At 39.3% G+C, this 12,408-nt stretch overlaps 1 protein-coding gene across 1 annotated transcript in view; it reads right to left on the reverse strand.

The window, feature by feature from the left end:
* nisch (nischarin) overlaps window positions 1-11,780 on the reverse strand; it is a 31,922-nt gene extending 20,142 nt beyond the window's left edge. The window contains exons 1-10 of the mRNA XM_084739583.1: window positions 11,545-11,780; window positions 9,897-9,980; window positions 8,111-8,293; window positions 5,304-5,352; window positions 4,281-4,444; window positions 4,063-4,158; window positions 2,153-2,248; window positions 1,903-2,055; window positions 1,066-1,134; window positions 411-596 (exon numbers count right to left, since the gene is read on the reverse strand). Coding sequence (XP_084595709.1) covers window positions 411-596; window positions 1,066-1,134; window positions 1,903-2,055; window positions 2,153-2,248; window positions 4,063-4,158; window positions 4,281-4,444; window positions 5,304-5,352; window positions 8,111-8,293; window positions 9,897-9,980; window positions 11,545-11,625 — 1,161 coding nt within the window. The 5' untranslated portion in view covers window positions 11,626-11,780. The remainder of the gene's footprint in view (window positions 1-410; window positions 597-1,065; window positions 1,135-1,902; window positions 2,056-2,152; window positions 2,249-4,062; window positions 4,159-4,280; window positions 4,445-5,303; window positions 5,353-8,110; window positions 8,294-9,896; window positions 9,981-11,544) is intronic.
* Window positions 11,781-12,408: the final 628 nt, after the last annotated feature.

Raw genomic sequence — 12,408 nt, forward strand, 5'->3', positions numbered from 1 at the left:
AGAAATTGGCAAAAAGAGGGGACACGTCCCATCTCAAGTTCATGGCAAAAATTTGCAGAAGTCTCCTTGGTATTCTGTTGAAGCACCCATTGATGCTACAAACTCTTAAAAACCTTGTTTTTTATGTTTTCACCATTTCATCAATACAAGAAATACAACTGCAGCAAGTAACTCACAATCACTGTGCTCATTCATATTTTAAGAGGCTACACATTTTATCCAGCAACAAAGGACCCTGAAAAGCCAACACTAAGAACAGAGGTACAGATTGTCGTTGCTATGGATACAATACAAGGTTTCATTCAGTCACATCTTTGGTCTGAACAGGCCTTTACAATAAAGTAGTAAAAGACAGATTTTCTGTATGTAGCTACATGACTTTGTCCACCGGACGTGCACAGTGCAATTACCTGAGCCAGCTGGTTGTGGCTGAGGTCCAGGTTGACCAGGGAGTAGAGCTTGGTGAGGCCGGTCAGCTGGTCCAGCTGGTTCCCCGCCAGGCTCAGAGTTTTGATGTTGCCCAGACGGGTGTGAGCAGCTTCCAAGACCCGCAGGCTGTTGTAGGACAGATCCACGTGGACCAGATTGTACAGGTGCTGCAACCACAGGACAGTTGCTTTAGTACAGCTGATAATGGACAAACTACACATCTGTAGGGGCGTCAAACTGCAGCTGTCAGGACCGGCTGCCTTATGATCTTAAGTTTTAGCGTAAAATGAACACTAACTGCTATGTTGCAACTAGTTTCACATTAAATGCCAACATTTTATTAATAGATTAGATAGTCATTTATTGAGCAGAAATGTCAAATATTTTCATATTCTAACCTCCACCTCCATTGTGAGGATTTGCTGCTTGTCTCTGTTTTGTATCATAGTAAACTGATTGTGTTTGGGTTTTTGTCAGACAAAACACCACATGTGAAAGCATCACCTTGGGCTCTGGAAAACTGTGAAAATTTTTCACTATTTTCTTTTTTTGAAACCCTAAGAATGATGCTGACACAGACATACAGGCCGAGCGTCCTCACAGAGCTGATGGATTCTGCATCACGCGGTCACATACCTGGAGGTTTTCCACTGTGGACAGCTGGTTGTAGCTCAGATCCAGAAACTCCACCTTAGGAATCAGTTTCTACAGCAGAGAAAAACTCAGCATCAGCACAAAAAAACCTAAACTTCCCTTTATTCATATAATCAGCTTGTTCTTTGCCCAGTTTAAAGAAGAAAGTGTGATATCAGGAACATTGTGACCTGACCTCCTGAGACAACAGCTTGCTGACTAATCAGTGCAGCAGAAGAACCAGCACGTTTGCATGAAACAAAATCGTTAAATGAACCAACACCAGCAAATGTGGTAAAATCATCTGGATCTCAAAATATTAAACAAAAACACAAATTGATCACCTGACACAACTGCTTTGTGTGCTACAACTGTGCTGTAACTGTATTACTGTTAGGTGGTGAGTGTTTTTTCCCTTCGCTGAAAAAAAAACTAAAAAAACAGCCGCTCTTCTGAAAACAACCAGAGCTGAGACATTTTGGCTGACGTAGAAATGTCAGCACATGGTTGCTCTGAATGAGAGGGAGGGCTGACGCATGTAGGGAGGGACGCAGACACGCTGGCCTTTGTGGGTCATGAGATTTTTGTGGGCGAGGAAACATATCGTGCAGTAGTATCGTTTGGTTCAAGAGAAAAAATTAGAGAGAGCCTAGTTCAAGCCTCGGAGTCCTTACATATGAGCAGGACAGAGTTTGTGGTGCCTATTTGTCCCGCCCTTCGTCCACTGTGATTGGACGGCTGGGTAAAAAGTGACAATGACGAGTGCAGAATTCAAAAACTTTTAAACCCTGTTATCAACTGAAGTTCACACTGTGTGTAGGTTTGGTGGGTGTGTCTCACCACAGAGCTGTCGATGGTGCTGATGCAGTTGTGACTCATGTCCAGCGTGGTCAGGTTTCTCCACACGGGGATGACAGCTGTGACGGGACAGCCAGACTCCGCCCCCTCTGCTTCCCACTGTGAGAACTCACTCGCCTCCGGGACCAGGATCGCCTGCATGAAGCCACCACACAAAACACACATTAGTACAAAACAAACAAGACGTGCATGAACATGAATACTACAGAGTTGTATTTAGTCTAAACCGTACCATCATAGTTTCCGTGGAGCGGTGGATACTCAGAGTCGCCAGACTCGACCTCAGAGACGACAAACCTCGAATCTGCTGAGAGCTGCACTCGCTGATCTGAAGACAGATGGAGAGACAGAAGTTACTATCAAAATTTTGGCAGATTTTAAGTGAATATCTTAAAAGCCAAAATACAATCCTCATCCGTTTATTCCCATCAAACTGTTATTGGAATATACTCAAGGGAATATGACATAATAATATTGTTAACTGAGCAGCAATACCTCAGATAAAACCTGGCATTTCACGGCTGCTAATCATTTTCATTGGACTTTGTATCATAATAAAATTTATTTGTCCCCTCTGTTATTGTTTTTACTTTGTGATTAGATAGAGGAGTGACATGCAACAAAGCTCTGTGGACAGACTTGTGCTTGGAAAATAAACGCTTGTTCTCTGGCCTCTGAATGATGCGACACAGGTACTCAGGAAGTACAACATCAGCGTCCACTGATTAAAGTCTGAAAGGATGAAAAGCCTAAAAAGATGAAAGTCTGTCTTTTGAGGCAAATGCTTTTTAAAGACTGAAGAGGCTGCTGTGTGAGAGCAGTGCAGTTATGCAAACATAATAATTTTCAGCCAATCAGTTTCTGGTATTCCCTTGTTGTATGGATAAATAAAGTTACCAGTAACACCACAAATATTTCTACCCGACCCAGCCAGTCTGAAACACTGCAGAGACTAGATTTAATAATTTGATCCACAGCTGTGCTTCAGCATACAGCTTCAATCTCACACACACACACACACACACACACACACACACACACACACACACACACACACACACACACACACACACACACACACACACACACACAGAGGTGCAAACCAGTGAAAGCAGCATGAGTCAAACATCTCTCCTGGTTTAGCATGTGTACGTTTTCGGCTCTCAAGCCTTCAACGACATTAAAGATCCTGTCAGATAGAAATTCATTCTGCGTTCACTTCTGTGCGGAGAGAACTGAGACATATTTTCTTCCGCTCCAAAACTGATCCGCCTCCTTCGCTTTGTGCATTGTTCAATCCGATTTAAATTTGGCACAGGAAATTCCTGGGCTCGCCAATATCCAGCCAGTTCGAGAAATTGGGTGGAACTGACCTCTTATTCGGGGAATATATATATAGTTTATGTTCTTGTTTTATAACTGCACAGCAAAATAAACCAAGCAGAGGAGAATAACGAATGCTGTTTGGCTGCAGTGACTCAGATTTCTGTTAAAACACTGTATAATTAACAACCTTCTCAACTGCTGCTGGTAGCCCACTAGCCATGTTAGTTTCTGCAAACCATGTTTATAACTCTACCCACGCTAATTCCTGTTGGTAATATCACAGGAGTTTATTCTGGCAGGCGTATTTTAGTCTGACTGTGTGTTATAGTGACATGACACAGCTGCAAACATTAAGCCCTGTTCACACCAGCATTTACCTTTCAGACAAAAAAAAACAAACACAAGGAACAGCAGCTTTATTTGTGGATGTAAAGTAAAGTTTGGTGTAAGTGAACCTTGACTCACTAATTTGTACAGTTAACTACCAACAGTCTTGTCAGTGCTGACCTCTGAGGGAACTTAGAGCCTGAGAGTCCAGCATGGAATAAATTATCATATTAGCTGAAATCCAATTTGATATAATGAGAAGCAACGTCAGTAATGCATCAGTGACGTGTTCACTGCTTACTGGTGTGACCATACACCACCTGAGTCCACAGTCTGGTATAAATTATAGAACGTGGGTGGACCTGCTGCTCATTATTATTATTATTATTATTATTAACAAATATGAGGGTTTTCTGTGATACAAATGAGGCAGGAATTCTGCACGTGTACAGACAAGAGTATTTTAAGGAGAGGCAGTCAGACAGTTACCTCTATCTGCAGCAGTGACTTGAAAACTGATAGGTCGAAGGGGAGGCTGCTCTCCTGGATGTTACTGGTTCCTACTGGACCTCTGGTACCAGATATCTGAATAACAGAAAGAAAACAAGCGAGGACATTCATTCACCAACTCTGCTCCCCACAGGGAAGTCAGAACTCAACACCACAATGTACGATGGGGATTTGTGTTGAATAAAGCAATGTTTGACCTTGAGGTACCGCAGCCTGCAGGTGAAGTCGAGGATGTGTCCCAGGTCGGTTTTGGCGTCTCCGTTACAGCAGGTTGGTTTGGCCAGACGTAGCTGCTGGGAGACGGAGTAAAGCTGCAGAGGATGTAGAGAAAACACCTCGCCAGCCTGCAGCAACTGCTCACCTACAACAAACAAACACACAGAAGTCTGACACTGCTCACTGTGTAAGATTTCATCTGAACAGTCTACTTTGTTTGTCAGTTTTCTGTTCACAGCTGCTGTTTCACGGAACAACATCTACAAACCAGACGCTGACAATACCTGGAACATTCACAACAATGTTTTTAATAAAGTTATATTTGGGTGTATAAACATGAACAGGGATAGATGAAACTTTTAAATCCTTTTAAACATTTCTTTTGAAGAAACTGGGCCGATGCAGCTGCAACAGATATAAACTATTAAAGCTGGTATTTAAATATTTTGGGATTCTAAGCAACTAAAAAAACAGAAAACCAAAAGGTTCGAAACTTATGAAACTTAACAGACTGCTGTTTCACATCATTTCACTCACTGTGGATGAAAACCAGCTATTTGACTAAATCTGCCACGTTTACTTCCTTATGTTGTGTCGTTGCTGATTAATAAAATACACTAGATTCAGAGCATTTTGGCTCAGTGCATTTCATCTCATAAACTTGCAGTATAGCAACAACTACAGGGAGAAAGGCTCTGCAACTACAGAGAGTGAAACACACAACTCCACTGACGGAGTCTCATTAATTGTTAACACAGGTCTTGGCTTTCAGAATAAGAGGAGGAACACACACCAGACACACCAAATAATTTTCCAACGTTTTTGGAACGGTCTTGTTCAGGGTAGATAAAGAAGAAGACAAGTGTCGTCTTTAAATGTTGGTAAATTATTAAGACAATTTTTTGCATTTTGGCCATGAGTATTTGACTATCTTCTGACACAACACAGTTGTAGAAACACTACATGAGAGAAGAGAGAGGTAAAAGGTCAGAAAGGAAGCAAACCTTTATGAAACAACTCCTCAGCCAGTGCTGCTGTGATGCCGTTGATCTCCTGGAGGAGACAAAGAGTTTGTTAAGAACTGGATTCACTTCAAAATAACAAACACTTAAACTTGTAGAGTAAAATAATCTTCAGCAGACAGGTGCTCATGGTTTCAACTGCTGCCTTCCTGTAAAGGGGCTGTTCACCTCAAAACCTAAAATACATAGTTTTGCGATGGCCTGCGGTGCTTTTTATCCATCTAGACTTTTTTGGTGTGAAGAAATGTAATGAGACAACAAGGTCTGTGGATAATCTTGAGTAACTGTGTCACAATTTGTAAAAAGAGACGCTTGTTTTGAATTCTTCAAATGTAATTTTTTTTTGGTGCTTTGAGCACATGAGTACCATTTAGTCTCATTATATTGGAGAGAAGGCAGACATCAGGCTGATGTTTCAATTCAGACCAAAAAAATTTAGATGGATAAACAGCACTACAGGCCAGAAAATATGTATTTTTGATTTGGGGGTGAACTGTCCCTTTAAAAACGTTTTTCCAACACACTCTTCTGTCAAGGTAACTTCATGGAGGCCTGATAAATAACACCTCTGATTATGTTTGAATAATTATAGCTGGATAACATCACATTAGCCCCAAGTTTGGGGCTGAATGATATCCCCCTAAAAAAAAATCATGAAAAATCATATTGCAATTATTTGATTTTGTCATTTCATTATCACTGATTTTTTTTCCTATAACTTCTAATGTATTTTTTCTAGGAACTGCATGTTCTCTTACGTACGGAGAATATGATTTGTAGACCAGGGCATCTCGCAGCCCCACAACACCTTATTTATTGATAAAAGGTACGTTGTGATGTGAGCCAAATAAATAAGTGAAATGTGAGTATTTTATCCTCCTTTACTTGAAGACTTGAGATGTGCCACCTTTTCAATTTTTTGGAATATGTTCACTGGAATTTGGGTCTAGCACTCCACTGGGAACCCCGCTGTTTAAGGAGCAACCTCCTTTTCTAAATTATGGAGTGACACATTTTACCTTTGTTAAAAAATGTTAGTAAAAGCTTGTGTGATTTGGATATTGCATTAGGTCATACTGCGACTTCCATAACATTTTGATTAATTGTTCAGCCCTACTGGAGTTGCACAGCATGTGAAGAACAGGACGTGGCGTGACCCCTGACCTCAGGCTGCGAGCATCATGTTTTCATCACAGTTACATTATGCAGCTGTTATGTGAAACGGTTTTCTGTGATCATTTAAACTTATCTCTGACAGTCATGTGTTGATCATTTCATGTCACATGAGAAGATTTTGCGTGTTGGCTGTTTACTCTGCAGAGTCCTGAGGACTCGGATAACACTGGTCTATTGTTCTACTGACATCATCATATGATCACAGTTAGCGACATCGCAAAGCTTTTAACTGCTGCTAACAGCAGCCTGCAGCAACACTTCTTAATCTGGGAAATAATCATTAGTTACTGAATAGGAAAACATGGTTTTCTCATTACATGACACGTTTTATCATATCAGCAACTCTGATGTGTTGAAAAACAGAACCCAAAGAAGTTTGGACAGAACTGGTGCAACTGAGACAAAAATATTTCTGACCTGGTTTCAGAGTAGTAAAGATTGTTTCACAACATGTAGTAAAGGTTGTGTCACAGTATTTAGTTGAAGAGGGTAGTCATTTAGCTGAACACACATTTATTTAGATTAATAAACACAAGTGATTAATATATAAAATGTCTATACATATATATATATATATATATATATATATATATATATATATATATATACACATACATATATATATATATATATATATATATATATATATATATATATACATACATACATACATACATATATATATATATATATATATATATATATATATACATATATGTATAAAACCCAAAGACAATTATTTTACAATTATTATATATTATAAAGTAGAAAACAAATCCTCACATTGGAGAAGCAGAAATCCCCTAAAAGGTCGGCATTTCTTGCAAGTGCTCCACCTTTATGGGAAAACAATAAATCCCTGGAAATTTACCAGTAATTTACTGTTGTGCTTCAAAAGATTGTTGCGCCAACCGTTCGTCCTTTCCTGTTTCAACATGACATGATGTGCACAAAGCCAGGTCCATACAGAAATGTTTTCCCCAGTTTGTTATGACAGAACTTAACTGATCTGCATAATCATGAACTCAACCCCATCCAACACCCTGGGGATAAACTGAAACGCTGACTGCCAGCCAGACCTCTTCACCAGGGAAATTAACTTCATAAAATGTGGACATCAACCAGCCATTACAAGATAAATGTAATGTGATTTCACCAGCCACTCAATAGTAATCATTATTGTGTCTTTGAAATCTACCAGCCACTTTCATATTTTACCAGCATTTGGCTGGTGGATGGTGTTAATTTCCCACCCAGCTTATTGCCAGATATCAGTGGCGGATCTCACCATTTCTCATGAAGCTGATTTCCAAAATCTGGAGGAAAGTCTGAAACCAGAGAGCTGTTATAGCGCCAGATTAATGCCCATGGTTTGGATTTGGAATATCATGTTAAACTGTAACATACAGCAACATTTTTCACAATGCACATACTTTTTGATGTGCTGTTTACAGGATCTGAGCATAAACTCAAACCTGTTATATTTTCCTCTTATTATGTTTGAAGTAGCAGCATCCTGAGTGCTATTAGGTGCAGAACCAGGTTGAAGCACCTACAGGTTACTATACAATGCAGGGAGGTTGCAGGGTTGTAGCAGCTTCAGGCGTACTCACGTAGAGATGAAAGTGCAGGAAGCAGGCGAGAGGAGTGGGCGTGGCCTGCGGGAACTGCTGCAGCAGAGTCTGCAGGTAGAGTTCCAGCTCCTTCTGCCGCCGCTCCACCAGACTCTTCGAGTTCTTCCCCAACATCTTCTTTGGAGGAAGCAGCCGTCGGTCCACCTTCTTCTCTGCCGTCAACTGAAGGGGAAACACACATCAGGATAAAAGATTCATTTACCAAGCAAAAATGCCAAATATTCTTTGGTTGCAGCTTCTCCAAAGCGGGATTTGCTGCTTTTCTCTGTTTGTATCACTGTGAACTGAATATCTTTGTGACAGGACAAGATTTGTCACCATGGACTCTATGAAACTGTGATGGCTGTTTTTAGTATTATATAAACAATTTATTAGCAAACCAAAAAAAATAATAGACAGAACAATTGAAACTAAAAATAATCTGCAGACCTAGTCTGCTTTGTTGGCTCTCTATTTATGTCCATGAGAAGTGTAAACCCAGTGATGTTTTCTAGACAGTCTGAAGCTCCTGTTTTCTGAGAAGCTCTGTTTTTCCTGTTGCAGTTTGAAGTCAGACTCCCGTCTCTCCTGTCGTAGAGTCATATTGTCATTTATTTCATGTTCACTTTACATTATTGGCAACTATTTTTCAGACAAGCAGACTGCTTATCAATCACAGGCAACATTTGGTCACTAACACACTCTAAGAATAGATGTGGTGCATCATTGATGTGGTGCATTATGGGTATTAATGTGTGATGATGAATAATTTATTTGTGGCAGCTATATTATCCTCTGGTAGATGAAAATTTTCAATTAGGAATTATTTCCAGGTAATGGAATTTCAGGAAATAGTAATGTCCCATAACATGGAGCATTTTCTTAAAACAGCTTTAAGGTGTGGTTCTTTTGTGATTGTGAGTTAACACTACAAGTATTTTTGGTATAAATATAAGTATGTCACACAGGTGAGAAAATAAATTTATAGCAATTGCAATTAAGGGTGGGTAATATGGTTTAGAACTCACAACAGCTGTTCTCCTAGCAGGATTTTTGGCTCTCATCGTTCTCAACCAGGTTCTTCTGTTTGAGGTGCGAAATTAGTTCCTTGTATTGTCCCCTTTTGTTGTTAGAGTCTCCTTGCACTGTTCACATATTACTGCATCTGATCTTTTGTAACCAAAACATGTCCAAACTAGTTAAGTCACTACCCTTTCTGGAACTAGCCCCTTCCCCTGGAATATTGCCAGTATCACTATATATTTTTTTAATCAGAAAAAAACATATAACAGTATATTGTGATGCCATATGACACACCCCTAATTGCATTACTGCTTGTTAACAAATGCAGGACAAGAAAGAATATCTATAAAAACTCATTCTTATGGTAACTACACGTTGTTTGCAAATTTGTTTTGACAGCAGGAAAATAAACTGGTTAATCAGAAAAGTTAGCCTTTATTCTTCACTTAACATTTCTGCAATTGCAAGACAGACAATTATAGTTATTGGACCTAAGTTTCTAAGTATGATTATGGAAATATGAAGTTGAATAATAACATGTAGTTCATTGCTGCATAAAGTTAAAATGTTTAAATATTCATTGAGTAATAAACACATCACAGAACAAAACAGACTTCAAAACAAAAACAATTTTTTCTTGCTGTTAATTTCTGGACAGATTATAAAGTAAATATTTAGTCAAACCGATCACACCTATCATACCAAGCAAATTAATTATTAATGGGGCAAACAGCCATCAGCTGACCTGCTTCTGGTCTCTTACCTTCTCATGGAGGTCGTGGAAGTCACTGTATCTGTGCTTCACAGTCCACTTGTGTTCTCCATCTGTCACCTCAATGATATAGACCTGAAACACAGCAGCAGGACAATCAGTGATTGCAATCTGTGAGAATTAAACACTGCTGCGATCGTCCTGAGCTGCATGGGTGCTCCAAGTAATTACATGGACAGAGGTCAAGGAACACCAAAGACCATCTCTGAACAGACACGGAAGTCACAGACACAGAATTTCCCATTATTGGCTGATAATAGGAAACTTATATTATTACATTTTAGATAGCTATATAAATATCATTATAAATATCGACTGTAGTAATATCTGATTTGACAGATCATGTCATAGAATTCAATTTGACTTCTTAGGAAAAATACTCTACTCTTTTGCTATATTAGCGATATTAGTTAAATTTCAGTAAGGTCAGAGCTAGGGCTGCAGAATATGCTAAAAAAAAAACTCACTGGGATTGTTTTGACAGATACAGCAATTGTGATATAATTCACAACTGGAGAAAAGATCATTTTAACATTAAAACTTTCATTTTCTCAAAAAAATAAAAATAAAATAAAATCATGATGATGTAACATTTGTTGAGGTCTGTATCAGCTGGAGAACAAGATTTGTGGGCCAGGACATCTCTACAGCACTTCAGTATGATTATACTGTTTTGTTGCACATTTTTCTTTTAGCAAAACATTGCAGCTTCTGCTTTATTGCACTGATGTGTGCTGTATTAAAAAATATTATTTTAGAAAAATGCAGCTTCTGCAGTTTGGATATTACAGTTTTTGGCCTTGTTGCAGTTTCTATAATATTCCAAATAATTGTGCAGCCCTAGTCAAAGCAGGTTTCATGAGTTTCTTTTAAAAGTACACGTGTGAAATTATCGATTCAGTATTGGCCATGATAACTAAGTAATTGTCGGTATCAGCTGAAAAGTATCCATATCTTGTATACCTACATACAGCCACCTGTTATCAGGAAAAGACACTACCACTTGAACTGCCTCAATCCACTGAGGATGGCCACGAGATGCAGCTGAAAGCTCCGCAACAGTTCGAGTATGCAGACCCTTTACTCAAACTGCTTTGAGGAGAGAAATTATAATTCCTAGACGTTTACTCTTATCATGAACGAAATCTGCTTTCTTACAAAATAGTTTAAACCTGAGTAAAACAAAATAAAGAGGAGCTATGGGGCTGGTGAACTATCATGATTTTTTTTTTTAATAAGCCATGTGCGTGGCAACTGTCAGTACAGAAAGTTACACGGTGTAGACATAAAGTATCATCCCTGACAGAGAAAGAAAAGGCTACACTGGACTGTCAGGTCTCTAACCTTTAGAATAAACCCTGTAAGCACTCTGACAACCGGCTGACAGCTGAGTTAAGACGACAGTTAGCGGCAGTTAGCCTTTCAGTTCTGTCGGGTTCTTCTAGTCTAGCCTTATGGGATTAAAGACATGGCGACCGACCAAATAAAGTATAGTAATTGAACAGTTTGAGCATCAACTAGTAGTAGTTTGGAGCAGTTTCTTCCACTTTAACTCACTGTCATTTTAACAGACCTGAAGCTAAAATAGCTACAAGCTAAGCTAACTGGCTAGCGCTAGAGAAAGCAGGACGCAGCTTACAGTGTAGTTTTCCACCAGCTCCGAACCGACAACACACACTTTCCTCTCCGAAACCTCCTCTGGGAACGGGGCGGACTCCATCTTCAGACCGGGACGACAAAATATTCACTGCTATTAAGTAAAAAACTGTTAATTAAAACGGCGGTGGAGCATTTCCAGCACTTCTTCTCAGCTAGCCGCCTCCCGACGCCATGTTTGTTGTGGTGCCGAACGGAGCAGCTGACTGCTTTTACAACTTTATTTACAGATGCTCTGTGACAATTTCTGGTTGCGTCTAGAGGGAACCCCAGACACGCGAAAGATCTCGCGAGAGTTATCGCTTCCATCATGCTTCTCTAACCTTAACTGTGTGTTTTTGCCCTTTTAACCTAAAATTACATTAACCACACATTTGTGACATTATAAAATATGATTTGTTTATACGACGTTCACAATGAAGAAACAATATGTACAAGTCTCGTGAGAGTTATGCGAATCAAGGGATCCCGTCTAAGCAGGACCATTTCTTTATCCTTCTACGGTTTCATTCCGCGAAAAACTGTTTTATATTAACCGTTTATGAAACATGCGGACAATATATGAGCAATCAAACTTCGTAATTAGATTACATGTACAGTAAACGTCAAAATAAAACAGAAAGTTATTCTACGACCTTTGTCCGGTAATAGGAATATGTCTCATCGAGAATTATGATATCTTTATTATCAGAAACAGCGAAGTGAAGGCGGTAGGCGAAGGTACAATATGAGATAACAGACAGGTATGAGGAGCGGTTGTGTTGTGACTTGATACAGACCACAAAATATAAACCTTGGACCATTAAATGTACAAATATGTTCACATACAGTTTTTACATGCAGATTT

The sequence above is a fragment of the Lutjanus erythropterus genome, chromosome 2 (genome assembly GCF_056507025.1).
Source record: "Lutjanus erythropterus isolate fLutEry1 chromosome 2, fLutEry1.hap2, whole genome shotgun sequence".
Taxonomy (NCBI): Eukaryota; Metazoa; Chordata; class Actinopteri; order Lutjaniformes; family Lutjanidae; genus Lutjanus; species Lutjanus erythropterus.